Raw genomic sequence first — 21646 nt, 5'->3', positions numbered from 1 at the left:
AGAAGAACTAAGCGCACAAACAGACAGAAGCAGATAGTGACTTTATTTTATACTATTTAGAGATAACAGAGAAGGGAAAATTAGAAACATGCTTTTTAGAACGCGGAGGTCTACTGTTCACAGAACTGTTAGAATAATATATGTCTGTTTGTTGAGTGGCTTACCTTCCTGCCCCACTCCTCCTTGGCGATGGTGGCAGCCTCCTTGAGCAGCGTGGTGAGCAGAGCCTTGCCCACCAGCACCGTGTCATCCACGGAGCTCAGCAGTGCCAAGATCAGCTGGTGGCCGTGTTCATGGCTGCTCAGGGACACAACATGCTCCTTCACTACCTTCAGGATGGTCTGAAACAAAAATTAAGCACATTTTATATTTGGAATGTTTATAGTAGCAAGAAGCCCTATAAGTATTACGTACGTATCTGTCTTGGCTCCAAAGAATGGTCTGCATATTGGACCAAGATTTTGAAGCAGAATACAGAATTTTGGAACAATGGGCTTTTATTTAAAACTGTAGAAGGCTTAGGTCCTGTTCCAAATCCCTATAAGAATATTTTTTTTACTTTTTATGTTTCATTCGTTGCATCCTTTTCAATACATTTGAACTGTTCCAAAAGGATCACAAGAGCTTTGTTCCTGGTGTCTCTATCATTTTATTTATTTTTATTCGTTAAATGTGTGCTCAGAAACAACTACGCACAACGGCTTCTTCCTAAAGAGAATGGGTAAAGTTGATTCAACCGCTTGACCACGCTACAGACGAACAAACATGGTTGGCGGTCGGGTGGTTGGATGCTCCGGCGGTACAACCGTTCAACATGATAGCTATGCCACCTTATCGCTTAGAACGCATCTCCATACATTTAACTCAACCAGATTGATCCAACCGTTCAACCAAATTGAATGGTCTGTAGCGTCCATTAGTAACTGTTATTTTATCTTTGCATCTTTATTTTAAACATGAGATATTTTTAGTATTTTGAGTGCAGTTCTCATGTATATACGTACCTAAATACAAAGTGAAATGAGACCCTTTTTCTGAATGTGTGCATTTATCCTGAAGCTCATGGGTATATGCAGACCTAAGATGAACATGAAGGAAAATTAGACCCTTTGTTTATGTGATGTATTATAATTAAGTGTTTTCCTGCTTTCCATCGTGTTCTCGTACCACAAGAGTAGAAACAAAGTCTGATAATGTGTTAATTAAAAAGAGAATTGCCTACCTTCTTGTCCTTGTTGCTGCCGTGCCAGACGCACATGACGGCGGCCTTGACTCCAGGCTTGGAGTTGCTGAGTGGCGCGATGAGCGGACTCAGGGTGGAGATCAGCTCCGCACGGTCGTCGCTGGAGCACTCCTTCAGGAACTCTAACAACACGGCGTGCACCAAACTGCAAACGACAAACCATTATAATTAATAAAACTTCCATCTAACTTGGTGGGTTATCACAATGCACCATCAAGTGGAAGAAAATGCTGGCTTACAACTAAGTTGTGGTCAAACACATATAGAGAATCAAATATTCGAACAGCAGCATTACACATTCAAATTTTAAAAGGCGCCTCTTGTTTCAACCATTTTAAATGTTGCCAAGTAAAATCCAGCGGTAGAACTTAACTACTGGGATGCTGAGCTAAGCCAATTACAAACCCCCCTCAGCTTTAAAATGACATTTCGTTTTTACTCACCGTTGTTTTGCAAAATTATGTTTTTGTAATTTGTGTTTTATCAATTTTTTTAATGTATGTTGTATAATTAATTTCTCCAGAATAGCCACTTACATTATTTGATTTTTTCACCCTCATTTCATATTAAAAAAAAATACTAAATATAGAAATCCAAACATATTTTTATGGTTTTCTTATATTTTCATTGCGCTAAGTGTTCTTCAAAATAAATATAGTAATGAGGTAAACAAACATAAGAATTGTGTTGCAAGGCCAATGATGCTTCCACAATGGTGACGCACTTGTTCACAGATAAAAAACATACGTTTGCAAGTGACGAAACGACTGAATAGAATAACATTAAGATACTAGCTGTACCCCAACACGTTTCTGTAGCTCAGTCTATCTGTACATATAGAAAAACTATAGCACGTGTTGCTTTTACGTCCAACAGATCCAACAGAACAGTGATGTTTTTACAAAAAAAGTATGTTTGTCCAAGAGATTCTGCTGTTTTTTTTTCAAAACTGCATATTTTTATCTGTCACAGGTGACATCTATATAATATAGGTATATAAAAGCATAGACGTATTCGAATGCAACGTTGTGTCAAATTTTCAAAGCAATCGGTGAAGAAATTTCAGAGATTTCAGGTTTTGAACAAACGAACATTTACTTTTTTATGTACATATATGGAATAGATAGATACATAATATTTTCTTGTCAAGCTAATAAAACTTATTTTAGTATGATAGGAGCATCTTTTAATGTTCAAAATACTATAAAACCGAGCAGACATGCAGTTGAGCTGTTATCATATCCGCTCAATCGGGTGCCGGCATATATGACCAGGGATACTCTTAAAGCGGTTATTGGATTATTTTTTGTGCCCATGTTTCTGATAAAATAAAATTGGATTGTAATTTGTTTATATAGCAGTGTTATTAAACACATTGGATTTCACCAGAAAATAGAATAAATATTTCTGCATTTAATATAAGTATTAACTCATTTTGACTCTAAATTGCAAACACGTAGTTGTAAGATGTTAAAATTGGCCATTAAAATATGTGACTTTTACATATTGAATTCAAGGAATCAGTTAAATGATTGCGGTAATCTGACTAGTGAGGTATAAAATGGGGAGGATATATTTACCCGCAGTCGTGCACATTCTTGTTGATGACCCGGACAAGGTTGGCTTTAGTGGCTCCCAGCATGGCCGCCTTCATCTCGGGGCTGGCCTTGAAGGTGTCTGCTAGGCTGTTCACCGTTGCATCCTTACTCTGCAAATCACGAGTTATGCAAGTTCATTTTACTAACCATTTTCCTGTACTTCACTATAACTGAGATCCTATGTTGAACTATAGTTATACATTGTTCAACTATTTAATTGGAGGAGAAACACAAAGAATGATTTATCCATAAATTTAATCTGACAGTATACAGGCAACTCACACTGTAATATCACCATTTGGTCTATTATAATCCTCGAAAATAAAAATCTGCTTACAAATTACTAATCCTATTAGTACATTTTACATTGGCATGAAAATTGCTGGCTGCGTGAAAAACATGACTACATATCCCGAATCGGAAAAAAAAGGTTCGAGCTGGTTTCCAAAATTTTATATTTTGTTACACTATTTAGTTAAGACACTTTTACAAATGCGTTATAATTTACCCACCGTACTCAATTTTAGTGTCGCAATGCCAGGCGATTTGTTTAAGGAACATTCAGATCCTGCGCAGAAAAGTCCCACAGCGCTGCAAACCTTTGCCTTGCGAGCTTAACTTGGCTACGCGTGGTCTGATTATTTCAATGTGCGCTCTTCGGTGGTCAATGTACCACTGATGTCATAGTTTATTGAAAACGTTCTCGAACCCTCCTGGTGCAAAAAATATGGTCACATGGAACCCAGATTTCATGTTAGGGCAAGTCTATCAATAGTGACACTAACTGCTAAGTAACTATATTTAATAATTTAAGTTCACACATTTGTTTATTTAGTTAAATAATTTCAATTGTAATAATAATATAAACCTTTTGTTATGCATATATTATGTACACAGATTTTGTATAGTGTTATATTAAAGTAAGAATGATGTGTACTGTAAATGATTTAAATATTATAGTGTTTTGTGAACACCTCACTAGGAGAATCTGTGCTCAAGGAAAATGTAACATATTAATGAAAAGGGTGACACATATTATATCTATTATTTTTTGTACATACTTGCTACTTGATTTATACAGTTTATCTCATAATAAAACTTGATACAATGTCAAATATCCTTTTTCCTTTTTAATCTTTCCACTATTGAATCATTGCATCGTCGTACCCAAAAATGTTTGATGTTTTAGTTTCTACTCTATGTCTTGTAGATATCTCATTAAAGACAAATAAATTAATCAATAAGCTTCACATACCGTCCTGTAGATGTCTCCGTAGAACTCCTGCTGCAGGAGCAGCTTCTGCTTGCGGTTGGCGATCTCGCTAAAGGCGTAATCGAGGATGGGTGCCGCCAGTGCGTGCGCGGACAGCTTGACAACGTGGCCGTGCAGTGCCGTGAGCACCTGGCCGCGAGTCTCGCCCGACCCGTACTTCAGGATGCGCTTCACGCAGTTGCGCGCGTACTTGGACTGGATCATGGGCACTACCAGCTCCATCAGCTCCTTGGACACCTGGGAAAAATTCATCAATTGATTGTTTTAATGTGAGGTCAATAAACTAGAAGCTGTACATGTGCCGTATTGCCACGACAATGCACCGAATTCACCCAACTCGAGAAGCCAATGTGCCTGATATTTCACATGACGCAGTAGCAGAGTTTGACAGAAGTCGACCCTCAGAAGCCGTGGTAAAAGAACTACTGAGGAGCGATTAGTGGCAAAAGAGTGGTATCTATTTTAAATATTAACATTTTTGTACATGTTAACCCTCTAGCACCGGAGAGAGAATTTTGTGCTGTATCTAATTTGTTTTTCACTAAAAAAATTATTCAGTAATCGATCTGAATTAAAAACAAAAATAAACCCATTACTATTTCTTAAGATTTTAAATAAAATCCATCTAATTCCAATTAAATTGATCTTTCCTTTCCTTCCCCTCCTTCCCCCCCAATCCCCATTACTAAAACAAAATCCTTGCTGCCAAGAAGTTGCGAGTGCGGACGTAAGGACGGAAAGTGCATTTTACTGGAAGAGGCTACAATTTTTTTTTTTTTTTTTTATTGTTGATACATTTTTTCTACAATATTTCATATTTCAATTTAGTAATGTTGGCCTCACTGGGTTGTTTACCCGTGCTGAGGCCCCCATTTTATAATTTAAGAATTTATACATTTAAAAAAAAAATAAAAGAAAAACAACATTAAAATAAAGATAAATTTAAAATAAAAAATAAAGATTAAAAATTAAAATATAATTATAACACTAAAAGAAAAATATCAAAAGAGAATGTAAATCGGCATTTATAATGATATATGTGTTTGTGCGTGTTGCGTGTTTTATATTTTTTTTTTGTGTTGCGTGTATATGTTTTATTCTTTTATGTTATAGTATTTTGGTAATATTGTCTTTTTGTTCTTTAATCCATTTTTTTTATTTTGTGTTTGAATTTATTTTTATTTTCCTCAATTTTTGTTTCAAGTGGAAGACTGTTGAATGCTTTAATAGCGTGGTATTTATGGTGTCTTTGTCCAAAGGTAGTGTTTACCGTCGGAGTTTTTATGTTTTCTTTGTACGCTTGTCTGACCGGTCTATTAGTGATATTTTGTGTTTGTTGGGGTTTGTTTTTTTGGTCGAAAATGTAGTTTAGTAGTGTTTTAACATATAATTGGCGTATATCAAGTACGTCACAGCTTTTAAATATTTGGTCTGTGTCGGTTAGTTTATGTTTTTTGAGTATAACCTTTAATATCGTTTTCTGTGCGATTTCTATTTGAGCGATAGCTGCGTTTGTTGCTCCTCCCCAAGCAATTATTCCATATTCTATTATTGATTGGCATAGTGCATAATATATTGTTTTCAATTGTTTTATTTTATATATGTTTCTTATGTTTAGGAAAATGTGTATTGTTCTGAGGAGTCTATTTGTGATTTGTTTGATGTGATGTGTCCATCTAAGATTATGGTCAATTAGGATTCCTAGATACTTTATTTGTTCTGTTTTTTCTAGAGGGGGGCAATCGCAGATGTTGGTGTTTATGCATTCGTGTATTTTTATCGTGTTTGTATTGTTTTTTGGCTGTCCTGTGTTAGTTATGCTGTACGTTGTGAATTTTGTTTTCGATATGTTTAGTGTGAGTGTATTTGAGTCCAACCATTTTTTCACTTGCGTGATTCCTAGATTCGCTATGTTATAAACCTTATTCCAATCCTTAGATTTAAATAATAAAACTGTGTCGTCTGCGTAACTAATTATTTCTCCATCTATTTCCATGCTGCAAAGTTCATTTATGTAAATTATGAAAAGAACGGGCCCTAGTATGCTTCCTTGTGGAACTCCGTGTGTAATCGGCAGTGGTTTGCTAGTATAGTTATTAATTTTGACTTGTTGTGTTCTGTCGCTCATGTAGCTTTTTAATAGTTGTAGTTCTTTGTCTTTGATACCCATATTTTCTAATTTTTTAAAAAGTGTTTTGTGGCATATTGAATCAAAGGCTTTAGCCAAATCTAAATATATCGCTATGCATTTAAACCCTTGATCTAAGTTGCTATGTATATAATCTATTGTACTTGCTAAAGCTTCTTTTGTGCTACTTTTTTCTCTAAATCCATATTGTTTGTCCGAGATTAATTTGTTTTCTTCCAGGTATTTTATTATTTGGTTTTTTAATAGTCTTTCGAAAATCTTTGATAGAGAGTTTAACAAAGTAATTGGTCTATAGTTAGTTATTTCCATTTTATCTCCGGATTTATACATAGGGATTACCAGTCCTTTTTTAAGAGTATTAGGAAAGCAGGCATGTGTTATGCTAAGGTTGATTAGGTGTGTTATAGGTTTTAATATTTCATTTTTTATTATTTTAATGCAATCCGTTGTTATCTCATCTAATCCAGGAGCAATCTGGTTTTTTAATGTATTTATTATTTTGTTAATTTCCATTTCCGAACTTGTTTTTAATATAAATCTGTGTTGTGTTGGTTGGGTATCGATGTTTGATCTGTTTGTTTGTGTTAGTGTGTTTGTGCTGTGTTTTTTACGATTCGCTAAAACTTTCCCTATAGTTGCAAAAAAGTTATTTGCGTGGTTTGCCATCATTTCTATATTTGTTTTGGCATCTATTTTTTTCGAGTTAATATTTAGATGATCGATAGTATTTTTTTGTTTGTATTTTTGTGTGTATGTGACTTCCTTTAATATTTTCCATATTTCCTTTGGGTAATTGTTTGCTTTATTAAGTTTTTCTTTGTAGTACATCTCCTTTGCTACTCTAATAATTTTCGTGCATATGTTTCTATATCTTTTATAGTAATTAAGTTGTTCCATGTCATACGGTGTTTGTTTAATTTGTTTGTGAATTTTGTCTCGTTTACGAATACAGTTTAATATTCCTTGTGTTATCCATAGTTTAATTTTTTTTGCTTTGTGTGTAAGTTTTATATGTTTTATTGTAGTGTAATTATTTATTTCTTGCGTTAGCGTATTTGTAAATGTATTCCAGGCTTTCTCGACATTATCTATTTGGTATAATGTATTCCAGTTTATTTTTTGGAGTTTTTCTTTTAAGTTTGAGTAGTCAATTATTTTTTTTGTAAATATTTTATGTTGTTTCGAAGTAGTGTTTTCGGTGTCTATTGCTATCATATTCATGTAGTGATCAGTGATTGTGCTTTCAAGTACTACTGTTTTGGTTTTTAGTTTTGTCTTGATCATTATATGGTCTATGCAGCTTTTAGTGTTTTGTGTGACCCGTGTTGGGACCTTTATTATTGGCTCCAGTCCGTGTTGTGCTAGTATTGCTAGGTATTCTATGTTTTGTGGGTGTCCGTTTTGTAGAATGTTTATATTAAGATCTCCTATGATGATGATATTTTTGTATTTGTTGAGATCATTTAATGTATTGTTAAGATCAGTTAAGAAATTTGTGATGTTGTTTTTGGATGGAGATCTGTACATAGCTAGGATACATGTTTCTTTTCTATATGTAATTTGTATGCAGTTGGAGTCGATTATGTTTATTTCTTGAATGGTTGTGTTATTTTTATCACTGACGTATATAACTATACCATCATTTTGGTTTTTGTGTATTTTTGTATGGTGTGTATTATAGTTTTTGATTGTTTTTGGTATGTAGTTGTCATTCAACCAGCATTCTGTCAGTACAATGACATCAAAATTATTTTCAAGCTGTTGGAGGTATATAAAAAATTCATCAAAATTTTTATTGATCGATCTAATGTTTTGGTGTAATATATTGATTCTATGTTTTTCTTTTGTGAATTTGGTCCAGAGGTTAATATCATTTGTACTTTCACAGTAGTGTTGATTGTCCGAATCTATATATTCAATGTAATCTGCCATGTTGGTGTGTATTTGTGTAAGTATGTGATGTGAGGTTGTGTTAGATGTACAGTCGTGTTTATGTCAGTTTATTAGATATATCGTTTAGGTGTTTTATTTCCATAACCTTTGAGTCTTTGGATTTTCTGACGAGAATTTTTCCTGATTTTACCCAAACATATTTGTAGTCTTTTTCTTGGGCTCTTTTTCTGGTGTTCCAGTGCAGATTTTTGTAATATTGGGTTAATGCCGCATTAAGATAAACATATTTGGCTCCTTCTCCGTTGAATTTTTTTATCGGGTCGCTGTGTTTGGATGCTAACATGGTTTGTGCTTTTGTGGTATCCTTAAAATTAATTGTTATTTTTGTTTGATCATTTGTTTTGTTTGTTGTGACTTTATATGTATCCTCTGGGGACATCGTAACGCCTGCGAGTTCAGCGATCCGTGTAACAGCGTGGACTGGGGATATGTTGTCCTGTAATTTTAGGCCGTTTATCTCTATGGAGTTCAGCAGGGCTGCTTGTTCTATATCCGCCAGGTGGATTTCTACCGTAGATAATCTGATTTCTTTATCCGCTAGTTCCTCCTTGATTTTGTTGACGGTGTTTGGAATGTCCATGATTTGTTGAAGTTTTTGTAAAATGTCATCATATTTGTCATTGATGAAGTTCGTGAAGTTTTTTATTTCTTGCAGCTCTGTTTCAATTTTATTGAGCATTACTGTCTTCATTTCCTCGAATTTCGTATTGATGAATTCAAATATTGATTCACTGTCTATATTAATCATAGATTGATGTGTCGCCGACGGTGAGTCCATAGTGCTAGTTTGTGGTGAAGATGTGGTTTTTCTTCGCGCTGGAGAATTTACTGCGAGATTTAGACATGTTGTATTGTCCTTTTTTTTTTTTAGGATTGCTCCTGTTGGTGGGCAAAAACAATGGCACTCTCTAGCGCCTAAAGGCATGCAAAATCAATTACACCGGTTATGTATTTTGAGGGTTGCGCCTGTTGGTAGGCAAACACACTGGCACACTCTCTAGCGCCTATAGGCAGGCAAAACCAGTTACACAGGTTGTGTTTTGGTTTGAATCCGTGATGGTAGCTGATTGTGAAGCTGTTTTTAAAATCCAAGTGAGAGTTTTATATTCTGGGTTGAGTATTATTTATTAATATTTATTATTATTAATATGTATTAAAAAAAAGATTTTTTTTTTTTTTTTGTTCGCCGGTCTGAGGCTTGAACTTGGATCGACAGAATAGCGCGGTGCTGACGTTTTAGACCACTGAGCTATGGAGCCTTGGGTGAGAGTTGTGGGATACGTTTAATTATACTTGTGTAAAGTTCATTTAGTACTTGTTTATGCTCTTGGGTAAAAACATGTATTTATTGTTGCACTTGTAACGTTTTTAGCACTTTTTTATTTTGTTATTTCACTTTTTATCTTCACCGAAAAACTGTGAATTATTTACTATTGTTCTCTTTGTTTTGTATAGCTTCTTGTCGAAATACAGTCTATATGATTTTAATTTTTAATGAGATTAAACTGTGCAATCTAGTAGGAAGTTTATTGTTTTAATTTCAAAACACTATTTTGATACTTTCGGGTGTTACAGTTCAGGATCTAAGATCACGCGATGATAGTGCGCGAAAAACTACACTGTATTTCATAAACTGAAGTGATCCACTTAACTTTTTACTACACTTTTGATTAGATTAATGTTGGAGCATTTAAATAGTCGTCTGACGTTTATGATTGTTGTTGTTCTTGTTCAATAATACATCTTTGATTTACGCTCAATACTCTTTTACCATTTTATATCACCTAATGATTGACTGCTAACCTAGTAATCCCCCCTCCCCTCCTTCGGGTTATAAGTGATTTTTACCTTCAAGTACATAAAGGTTTAAGTTGAAAACATAATAACATTCAAATTTCGATATCTCTTTACTGTGTTTTGAGATTGGTGAACGTGGACAATATTAAAGAATGGGATGTGAATTTTATTTGGTTAACAGAATGAAAGAGTAGAATAAGACAATGTGAGTAACCTCCATGCGGATGTGAGGGGAGGCGAACTTGAGCAGCCACTGGATGATGCGTGTGGTGTCGTGCGCCAAGGCCAGCTGCTTATAGTGCCCCTTCACCCGCAGCAGGCCGTGTAGCTCCTCCGTCTGTGCCGCACGCTCCTCCACGGTGCCCTTCTTCCTGCAACCAAACATCCATAAATATCACTTCCCTAAACTTATTCATCAACTCACTCATCGGCCCTCAACTATTACTCAGCCATTTACATTCTTCCAAACTCATGACTATATTAATAATAAATCTTTACAAACTCATGACTATATTGGTAATACTTCTTTACAAACTCATGACTATATTGGGAATAAATCTTTACAAACTCATGACTATATTGGGAATAAATCTTTACAAACTCATGACTATATTGGTAATAAATCTTTACAAACTCATGACTATATTGGGAATAAATCTTTACAAACTCATGACTATATTGGTAATAAATCTTTACAAACTCATGACTATATTGGTAATAAATGTTTACAAATGTGCCCGCAGATAGACGATTGACGCTGATATGCGCTGACAATTTGAAGACAACTAAGCTGTAAGTATTTGTCATAAAGTGAAGTTAGACCACCCAAATTATAAATCCCCTAATTTGGTAATTATTTCCCTAACCGCCGTACTTTTAGGCACAGATTATGGAAATTACACTTTGTTTTAACAATTACTACAAGAAACAACTATTTAAATGCACAAAATAGTTAAGGTTAATTAAGTAATTTATGCGTATTTACAAAAAAACAAAACTGAAAACAAAAGTGTCACTCCATACAAAAAAAAGGTTCAAAGTGGCGGCTAAATGATCATTTTAAAATGTTATTTTGAACTTCAAATAAAAATATAATTATAATCCACCTTTTACCTATCCTGACGTAAATCATTGTTTCTTGTAGAAATTATATTGAAAATTTCCATAATCTGTGCTTAATATATTATGAGAGGTGTGATACAAATAATAAATTCAAAGATAAACTTGCTGAATTCCGCTGCACGCAAAGCGTGCAAAAAATAAATAAATAGCACTTGGTTTCAACTTGCTACAAGAAATAATTATTTATGTGGTAGGTGATGGTAAAGGATGCATTAAAGTTCCATTTTTTCTCAATCAAAGTTAAGTTTAAAAGTTGTTAAATATGCATAAATTATTAAATTAACCTAAACCAACTATTTTTTGCATGTTTTCTTAAACCCCAAACTTAAATAGTTGTCTCCATTAGATATTTAAGTTGAAATCAAGTGTTGTTTTTATAAAGAGCCTTTGCATGCAGTGGAATTCGGCAAGTTTATCAATTCAAAGTTTGGTTATGCATAGTTGCCTATGTTAGCTTCCCGGGAACTGTTATTATTAACTGTTTACCTTCGCAATGTTTCACTGAGAACTTTGGCTTTGGCGATGACATCTACAGCCTCAGGCTTTGTTTTGGATTTCGTAATTTTAGAAACCCTCCTTGTCTCCCTCAGTTCCTTCTTCTTCTTCTTGTACTCCGTCCAATTGGGAGGTGCGTCCGAACCCTCCTCCTGTTTGCTGGGGTACGGAATCCCCTTGGTCATGAACTTAGGTTTGCTGCCAGGTCTGTCACCGGTATTTTCCTTGCCTGCTGATTTTTTCTTGAATTTATCGAAGGGTTTTTTGGCTAATTTATCAAAGGGTTTTTTGTCTTTCTTTTCAAATTTTTCAAAGGGCTTTTTGTCTTTCTTCGGGGATTTATCGAAGGGTTTCTTTTCCGTCTTCGAATATTTTGGTTTAGTAACGTCGCTTTTCTCTGCGCCTCCATGCTTCTTTATTTTGCCTGGTTTTTCGCTTTCGGTATCAAGGTGTTTCCTTTTAGAGCCAATCATTTTTCTTCCTTGGAGTTTCTATTACTAAAAGCGAATTCTGTCAACCCCACACAATCTTTTTTCAAATTAAAATCAATTTATATTCAACTTATTAAGTAGACTGACGGACACCACTCAACATGCTTTCAACTTCGAACAAAACATAACCTATTTTATTTGTCAATTGTCAAATGCGATGCGGTGTCCATAGATATCGGATCTCGGTCAGATCGGTCAGATGATGTCCATAGAATAGTAGCTTTGGAAAATGGTTGAATAGAAATTATCGCCATACATAGGAAAAGAGTGGTATATTTATGGGAAAAGGGGCCAGATTACGCTATATTGTGCACGTATAATTTGGGTGCGGCATATACGTATTATATCTTGGGGTGATACACTAACTATCATTGCCGCGGAATATCACGTCACCCCCTTATTGCTCTATTGTGTTGGCGTTGCGACGATATGCGCTGTGATCTGCTAGCCATGCGATTTTTGAAAATTATGCAGTAGGAGAGGGGGTTAGAACAATTTACGGAGCGCCGTAATTACGGGATGTCGTCTGTCAAAGTGACAGATCCCATACAAAGAAATTATATTCCGCGGCAATGATAGTTCCCCAATTGACCTGACCCCCTCTCCCGAGGAAGATTATGGCGTAGTGTGTCACTCCAACATAATACGTATACGCTGCCCCCAAATAAAGCGTAATGTTTCTAACGCTTTAAGGAATCTAGGCACGGTACATGAGACTTTCTTTTAAACGATTAATTGATTTGATTTTGTACTTAAAACTATATGGGAGTAGTTTATTTATTAACTGCATTAAGATATGTTCATTTTTTTTATTTGGCGTAAATCCAAATAGCGTTTTCTTTGAATGTATGGGTGAATTTTTAAATTCCCATCTACCTAATTTTTTTTACAATGGCACTTAATGCTGCGACAAGAATGATTTTTGGTGAATCTAAATATTGTCGTATAACCCCGTTTTTAAGGGATCGCCTTCACTGGCTTCGATGCCCTGAAATAATAAAGTTTAAGATCTTTTGGAGGTTTGTGAATTATCGCCAATTTAAATGGAATGTTGGCTGGATGATTCTGTGGTTCTCCAATCCGCAGAACCCAAGGTCACGTGGTTACTCTCGATGTGTAAAATCAGAATTCGAATATTTTAAATTTAGTTTTATTTTAACAAACTCACTTTACAATAATTTTATGAACAAAAGTAGATCGCTTATGATTTAAGATTTTCACGGCCAAAAGTATTTTTGTTATTTGTTTTTGGGGTATTATGCCGTGTTGCGCTAACTCCTTCTTTAGCCTAAAGAAGGAGTTAGCGCAACACGACATAATACCCCAAAAACAAATAACAAAAAAGTAGATCGCGTACGTTAGAGGGGATTTAGGGCTAAACCGGTGTCTGAGACCACTGGAGAGAGAATGAAATATTTGCTGCGCGAGGTATCGTGTGATACCAGTCTCACATAGGGAAAAATAAACGTTGTTATTATTTTCGGGAGATGTAAACTCCGTATAATTTACCCTAAAATCTGCTTAATGACCTTCAAAGCATTGGAAGGAATGGCGCCAACCTATATATCGGAACTATGTTGAACTATGTGTCCGACCGCTGCGTCCGACAAAACTTAAGCAATAGACAACTTACTCTGGTCAGCAGATCTAGATGTCAGTAATCGGTCAAATCGAGCCGTATACTATGATCGCTCTTCTTCGTGTAACAGGTCCGCTCATCTGGAATAGACTTCCCTCAGCTCTTACTCCAGAATTAGGCTGAATTTAAACGAGCCATAAAAACAAAATTGTTTTAATAAATCTTAACTTCTTTTCGATATTTTATAATAAGCCATATTTTAAATTTCCGGTAATTTTTTGGTTTAAATTGCCTCTTTGTACTTTTTAAGAGGTTCGCTCAGAAGATTTTCAATTTTGAGCACAAACTGCCTCCTGTTTTCCATTATGTTTTTAGTTTTAATATTCTTGTTTCTTCCTGTTCTGCTGTTATTGTTATTCTAAGTTTTGTCATCACTTCGTATAAACAGTATATTTAGTGTTATAATATTATATCTGTATTGGGTAAGGCACACTGTAGGAATAATTTTAAGAACATTACCGCTTATACTAAATTACCGTTTTTAAATTTATTATGGCTAAGCGCACTTGAAGTGAAATGACACTAAACTACGCTATGTAAATGCCATGTTATTATTATTATAGTAACAGATAATCCGTCACGATAGAATGGTTTATTCAGGTTTATTTATGGTCACGATGTTTGACGACTTTCTGTTGTCTCTGTCCAGTCCATAATTTTCTTTGTATATATTTTATCCCTGTACTGTAAAACCAAGCAAAAGTCAAAAGTGTACTAAAACATGATTAAAACTAAAACCATGCTAAAACCACAACCATTAATTTGAACATTATTTTTGTTTTGTGTTCTTCGATAGCTTTGATTTGCACGAATGGGTGAAACCAATTGGTCATTAAACTTTTGTCAGTAAATTGTTGATCTCGAGCCAGAATGTGGCTTTTAAAAGGCAAAGATTGTGATAAAGTGTTATATTTAAAATCCAACACTGATAGCACAATTGGACGGAACTTTGGGGATATTGTTTTTCCTGCTGACAAGTCTATCAGCAGGAAACACGCCACTCTGTACGTTAATCCTGACAAAGTTTTAATCGAAGATCACAAGTCTACATATGGGACATATATAAATGAAGGAATTTTACAACAGGAGCGAATCGAACCTGCAAAAAAAGTTCAATTAAATATCAAAGATGTTGTCAAATTCGGTATGCTGGGAAGCGAATGGACTTTGCAGAAGCTGAACTACACAACTTGCCTATCAGCTTTCAAGGAGGGGAATGTTATCAGTAGTATTAAGGGCCAACTAAATGATCTGGGTGTCAACATGTCCAAGGATTGGCAGCCAGAGTGCACCCATCTTACCATGCCTTGCATCACTCTCACCCTAAAGGTGGTGTCGGCCCTGGTCTGCCTGCGTCCCATTGTGGCACCCTCCTTCTGGACACAGTGCCTCCGTTGCCGCTCAGAGAACCTGCCCATGCCCGACCCGCATTCTTTTCTGCCCCAGATCAAGGAATCCGTTTTGAGTCAGCAAGCAAACTTTCACCTTGAACCCGAGAGATCTAATCTCTTTCATGGAAAGAACTTTATCTTTTTCTCGCGCCATCAGATGAACAACTACAACAGTATAATCCAAGAAGCGGGTGGGAAAGCTAGCTTCCTGCGCGACTGTAAGATGACCAACGCTCAGTTGTGTGCAGCCGCCTCCATCGTCGTGCAGTACTGCAGCTCCCGCATGACTCAAGACTCCCAGGAGGCACAGACACGGATCGATGACATCGTCAGATACATGGCTTCTAAAAAGTGCCGAGTCGTACCTGAATCAGATATTGGTTTGGCTATTCTTTATGTCTCTATAGAAAAATACTGTAACCCTCGTTTTAGTTTTGCTTCTGTTATTACTGAAAAACAAGACCGTGTCAGTACTTCCAGTGGAGTGCAAGTCCTCGCCCCCGAGACTGAGGACATCCTCCACTCCCAGAGCCCTAGCTCCAGCGCGTGCTCCAGAGTCGTTCAGGAAACTCTTCGCAGCGCAGTCGGCAACTCTCATAACATTACTCTGAGTTCTTCTTCATCTAAGGATTGTTCTGGACTCTTTGAAAACAGCTTCATCAAAGATGAACCCGTGTGCTCCTCAACAATGATATCGGCTACAAAGGTAAAGGCTACATCTCCCGCCTTCGGAGAACCACTCTCCAAAAAGAAGAATACCAGAAACGAGACCAAGGAAGACGACATGTCTTGCACGGAGTTCACAGCCCCAGAACAGGACAACTTATTCCAGTTTGTTGAAGAAGAAGTGCGTCCCAGCACATCCAAGACTTTCAATACTTTGCAATTAACCATACAGAGTTCAAAAAGGAAACGTGCCCCGAGCCCTTGCAAAGAAGAAGACTTGTTCAACTTTGTATCAGAAGACGCCGGCCCGGTGGGGAGTCAGGGTACCATCGAGGGCTGTGCCAAACGTTTCCACTCATCCACTTTACAAAAAACTAGCGCTGAAACAGAAACAACTTTAAACCTTCGCAAAAGTATCAAGCGAAAGGCTGATGGGGCCGATAACGTGGATGGGAATTGCAGCAGCAACAAACTAAGCCATTCAGTTAGCCCACTTTCTACAGTGAGTGTTAATATATTTGATCCTTCCAGCAGCCTGTGGGTTTCCAAGAAGCAGTTCATGGCAGAAAGAAGTAGTTCCACCATCAAACAGGAAGAGGAAGATTGCTCCAGACTGTCGGCCGAAAATGAAATGCTTCTTAAGTTAAAAGAGTTAGATATAAAGCCAGCGATAGTTGAAATTGATAATAATCTGATAATCAAGAAAGTCGTCAATTCTTCTGGTATAGGTTCCGGAGATGTATCCGATTCATCAGTGGATTTGAAGAAGAACTTCAAGAAGTTCTCAAAGGTCAAGCCTCTCAAGGGGCACACAGGAGTTATATCATCCTTCATGTTGGTCGCGTATGAGGCTAGAACTGACAATGTCAATATGGACAACTTTGCCAATGTGAGTTCGGATGAAGAAGATGGAAATGCGGAGTTTGCTTCCTTCATGTCTCTGGGCAGACAGAAGGCTGTCAGTAAAGGTAGAACTAGGAGGCTGTGATCTGGGTTTATGTCCACCATAAATATCTAGAAAATTTATCTGACATTATCATAAATATGTATTAACTAATAAACATTGTGAAATATAACATTATTTGTCTTCAAATTATTCCATGCATTTTCCCTGATGTACTTAATGAAATAACATTTTTTGACAGTAAAATAAATTATTTTCTCTAAAGATATATCTTGGAGATGCAAAACCCGCTTTGGAAATTTCTGCAGGTTTTGATACATTCACAAAAATATATACAATATTAACATTTTTCGTTAAATATCAATAGAATAATTATTTAATTTTTGGCATAAATGGTATATTCTTTTTATAGTCGAAGCTTTTTGTTAAAAAAATCCAGATTTCCGAAAATACCAGAGCGGGTTTTGCAACTCTACGACTCAAATGGCCTACAGAAGTTTGGGTTTCATGTTTTAACCGTCGATCACATGGACAACCGCACTCAAGTAGATATGAAATATACAGACTTTGCCAAAGCATTTGATAAAATTAACCAAAAATTATTACTAAGAAAACTTTGGTCATTAGGTATACGTGGTAATTTATTTAGTTGGGTTACATCTTATATACTCAACAGATCACAGGCAGTAGCGATAAAGGGCTTCGAATCAGATTTCCTCTGGGATCCAACAGGGTTCTAATCTCGGACCATTGTTTTTCATTTTATATATTAATGATTTGATCAATGTTGTAAAATACTCTGAAATAGAATTATTATTTGCTGATGATACTACGCTATACAAGCCAATAAAAAGTCTAAACGATTGTGTCCATTGCCAACAATATCTAAATGTTTCAAAATGCCATTGTATTTTCGAGAAATAAAATATCATTTAATTATTCTTTAAACAACAACAACATTGCAACAGTCTCAGATATTGGTGATCTTGGAATAACCTTTGATAGTAAACTACAATATAACCTTCATATATATCAAATCACAAATAAAGCTGCTAAAATGTTAGGCTTCATCGTTATTAAAAACATATTTTGCTCGAATGGTGAATAGTTTGAATTATCAACAAGTACGTAGGTACATATATAATATACTTAACTTACATTATCGCATTATAACTTATCCTACATATTATAACTTTATTATTAATCTGCCCACAAACCATAATAACAAACATCTTATGAATACCTATGTAGTACCCGCTCGCCATACAATTAAGTAATTATTATTATTCAATTCAGCCTGCTAAAATATTATACACATTTAGAAACGCCCGTATTATAATACTCGTGCAGGCAAATTATCGCAATACCGCGCATCTTACAGTTGTTGATACCTACTTACAATTAGGCTACTGGCAGCGTGTGTACTTCACGACCTTTATTTACAATTTCGACGATATTGTGTGCCTTTATCTCATTGTATACCTATATCTCATGTACCTATGCTCAAAATGCAGTGATACTATTATTACTGTTTATTATTCATGTTTATCTTATGTTTTCCATGTATATCATGTTAATAATACTATAACATTGTATATCTCTCATGTACATATCTATCTACAATGCTACTAATAGATATTGTCTATATTTCAAGAATGCCTACTAACAATAATCCTGATACTATTGATACGGTCTCTACTTTATTTTATTCGTATATTTACAAGCTATAATCAAGCTGTTCATATTATTTCCTGTATTTATAAACATATTTTAAGATCATTCACACGATCTGCATTTTTCTTTTAATTTTAACTTACCGTTGTATATCATGTTAATAATACTATAACGTTGTATATCTTTCATGTACATATCTATCTATAATGCTACTAATAGACATTGCCTATATTTCAAGAATGCCTACTAACAATAATCCTGATACCGTCGATACGGTCTCTACTTTATTTTATTCGTATACTTACAAGCTATAAGCAAGCTGTTCATATTATTTCCTCTATTTATAACCATATTTTAAGATCATTCGCACGATCTGCATTTTTCTTTTAATTTTAACTTACCATTGAATAATGTTATTATTTTTATTTTTATTTTTATCTCTATTTTTATGTTTATTTTTATTTTTATTCTTATTTTTATTTCCTATTTCGTTTATACCTAGTTATCTTATAAATTTTGCTAAAATAGTCTGTTCTGTTTTCAATATTAATTTTTGTATATTTACAATAAGGAATGTATATACTACCCAATATAGAAGATACACTCCTACACTCTCCTTACCCATCTTTATCTCGCTATCCCCCCTCCTTCTGTACTTGATGCTCACTTTTGTACATTATTCTATCAATTTAATATCAATGTCATTCATAATACACTACTATTCAGTTATACTCATATATTATAACCAAATTGTACCCAACTATTACTCAACTAAATTAAAATGTTAAATATTATATACCAAAACTGTAGAGGACTACGTACTAAAACTGAGATTTTTCACAATAATATTCTTTTGAATGACGATTGCTTCATTTTCGGTATATCTGAGTCTTGGCTTATTGATTCTATTTTAGATCCGGAACTGGCACCAACTGAATTTTACAGTATTTTTAGACGGGATAGGACAAATAACATTACAATTAATAGCATTAATACCCAATCAGATTCTCGTCGAGGCGGTGGAGTCATGATCATAACTCATAACAATCTTAACGCATACCCTCGCGAAGACTTGGTCTGTAATGCTGAATGCATTTGGGTAACTATTCCCCCGTCTAACTATACTTCAAAACGTACCATTCATGTTTCTTGTCTATACTTACCACAGGGACATGGATATGAAAATGCTCTCAGTTCATTCCTTTGTTTGCTTGCTAACGTCAAAGATCAAAACCCAGATGATATTATTTTCGTAATTGGAGACTTTAATATGCCCACCATAACATGGAAACCACAAGATAAAAATTCACACTTAACACCTGAAAATTTAAATTCAATTACTTCCTTACTTACTGACACAATCCATTACTCTGAACTGAACCAATACAATTCCATCAAAAATGCCAATAAACGTATACTAGATTTAGTTATCTGTAATGAGGAATGCCTTGTATCTCAAGCATACAACCCTCTTGTCAAAGAGGATTTACACCATCCATCGCTCAAAATCATACTACAATTAGACACACTTCCAACTATCAATGCTCCACCAAAAGAAATTTGTCGGTATGATAAAGCTGATTATGATTTAATAAACCAACACCTGTCTAAAACAGACTGGTCTTTTACTCACGATAATGCTGACGTTGACGAAGCAATTTATACTTTTTATGCCATTTTAAATAACACCATTAACCAGTTTGTCCCCAAACGTTTCATCAAAAAGAAAAAATTTCCCAACTGGTACTCACCTCCCCTAATCAAAATCATAAATGAGAAACAAAGACTACACAAAAAATGGAAATCAAATAATAATCCAGTTGATTACATAGAGTTTTCTATCAAACGAATACAACAAAAACACTTACAGAAACATTGTTACACCCAATATATAAATTCAGTTGAGTCTAGTATTCCAACTAACAATAAAAGTCTCTGGAACTACGCTAAGAACAAAAATAGGACAAATGGCATACCACAAATCATGAACCTAAAAGACGAGTCAGGCACCGGTTCTCATCAAGTGTGCCAACTGTTCTGTAAACACTTCCAATCTACTTACGTAAGCGATGAGGGCACGGATGATCCCAGTAATATAGATAATTCTACCTGCGTTAATAATGATAACCCGATCGGGGACGTACAAATAAGCAACTCATTGGTCAATAAATACTTGAATGAATTGGATGTTACAAAGGGTGCGGGTAGTGATGGTATCTCGCCATTTTTTATCTCAAAATGTGCCAAAAATCTTGCATTTCCTTTAACTAACTTATTTAACATGTCTTTAAAAAAAGGAATATTTCCTACAAAATTCAAAGAAGCCATTATAATCCCCATCCATAAAACTGGTTCAAAAAGTAACATTGCAAACTATCGCCCAATCTCAATACTCACAGTATTTAGTAAACTCTTTGAGCGTATTGTGTACGATCAAATTTATATAACTATTGTCCGCAGCATACAAAATCAACAACATGGTTTTTTACAAAAAAGGTCAGTAATAACAAACTTAGTCAACTTTACTGAATACTTAACAAGCAATATGGATAATGGACACCAAGTAGATGTTATCTACACAGATTACTCGAAAGCTTTCGATAAAGTTAACCACTCTATCCTCATTAAAAAATTACACCAATTAGGAATCCATGGCGACTTACTTAGGTGGCTAACTTCATATCTGCAGAAAAGACTACAGTGCGTATCAGTTGAGGGAACTAAGTCTAGTTTCTTAATTGTGCCCTCTGGCGTACCGCAGGGTTCCCATCTGGGACCATTACTGTTTAATGTATATATATTTGATATTTATAAATGTTTTTTACATGCTAACTACCTTGCATATGCAGATGACAAAAAAATATACTTAGTAATCAAATCTATCAATGACTGCATAAAACTTCAAGAAGACCTAAATCGTCTTTTTGCATACTGTAAATTAAACAAATTAATCATAAACATTTCTAAGTGCAACAAATTATCTTTTACGCGCAACAAAAATAAAATTTATTTTAATTATAACTTTCATGATACACATATCAATGAAATAGAATCAATCCGTGACCTTGGGGTAGTACTGGATGTAAAACTAAATTTTATCAAACACATTAACGAAGTAATCAACAAAGCCAATAAAATGTTGGGATTTATAATTCGTATATCTAAACCTTTTCGCAATATTAAAACCATGTATTCCCTTTACACCACGTATATCCGCCCCCACTTAGAATACTGCACACTAATTTGGGCAC

At 35.1% G+C, this 21646-nt stretch overlaps 2 protein-coding genes across 2 annotated transcripts in view; one reads left to right on the top strand and one right to left on the bottom strand.

Annotated features, from left to right (window-relative positions):
- Window positions 1–12308, bottom strand: part of peng (Pumilio and CPL domain-containing protein penguin) — a 28924-nt gene extending 16616 nt beyond the window's left edge. Inside the window, exons 1-6 of the mRNA XM_089638402.1 lie at window positions 11622–12308; window positions 10228–10384; window positions 4097–4351; window positions 2824–2951; window positions 1223–1388; window positions 165–341 (exon numbers count right to left, since the gene is read on the bottom strand). Coding sequence (XP_089494528.1) covers window positions 165–341; window positions 1223–1388; window positions 2824–2951; window positions 4097–4351; window positions 10228–10384; window positions 11622–12103 — 1365 coding nt within the window. The 5' untranslated portion in view covers window positions 12104–12308. The remainder of the gene's footprint in view (window positions 1–164; window positions 342–1222; window positions 1389–2823; window positions 2952–4096; window positions 4352–10227; window positions 10385–11621) is intronic.
- A 2143-nt stretch (window positions 12309–14451) lies between these two features.
- Window positions 14452–16874, top strand: nbs (nibrin). The gene has a single exon (XM_089637890.1). The coding sequence runs from the start codon at window positions 14631–14633 to the stop codon at window positions 16803–16805; it is 2175 nt and encodes a 724-aa protein (XP_089494016.1). The 5' UTR covers window positions 14452–14630; the 3' UTR covers window positions 16806–16874.
- The last annotated feature ends 4772 nt before the right edge of the window (window positions 16875–21646 follow it).

Source organism: Hesperophylax consimilis, chromosome 12 (genome assembly GCF_061612785.1).
Source record: "Hesperophylax consimilis isolate HC1 chromosome 12, BYU_Hcon_1.0, whole genome shotgun sequence".
NCBI classification, from domain to species: domain Eukaryota; kingdom Metazoa; phylum Arthropoda; class Insecta; order Trichoptera; family Limnephilidae; genus Hesperophylax; species Hesperophylax consimilis.
The sequence above is the reverse complement of the archived record's forward strand: the minus strand, read 5'-3'. Positions and strand labels throughout refer to the sequence as shown.

Excerpts from the sequence above, each read along its gene's own strand:
- nbs (XM_089637890.1), top strand. The coding sequence starts at position 14,631 with ATGTGGCTTTTAAAAGGCAAAGATTGTGATAAAGTGTTATATTTAAAA.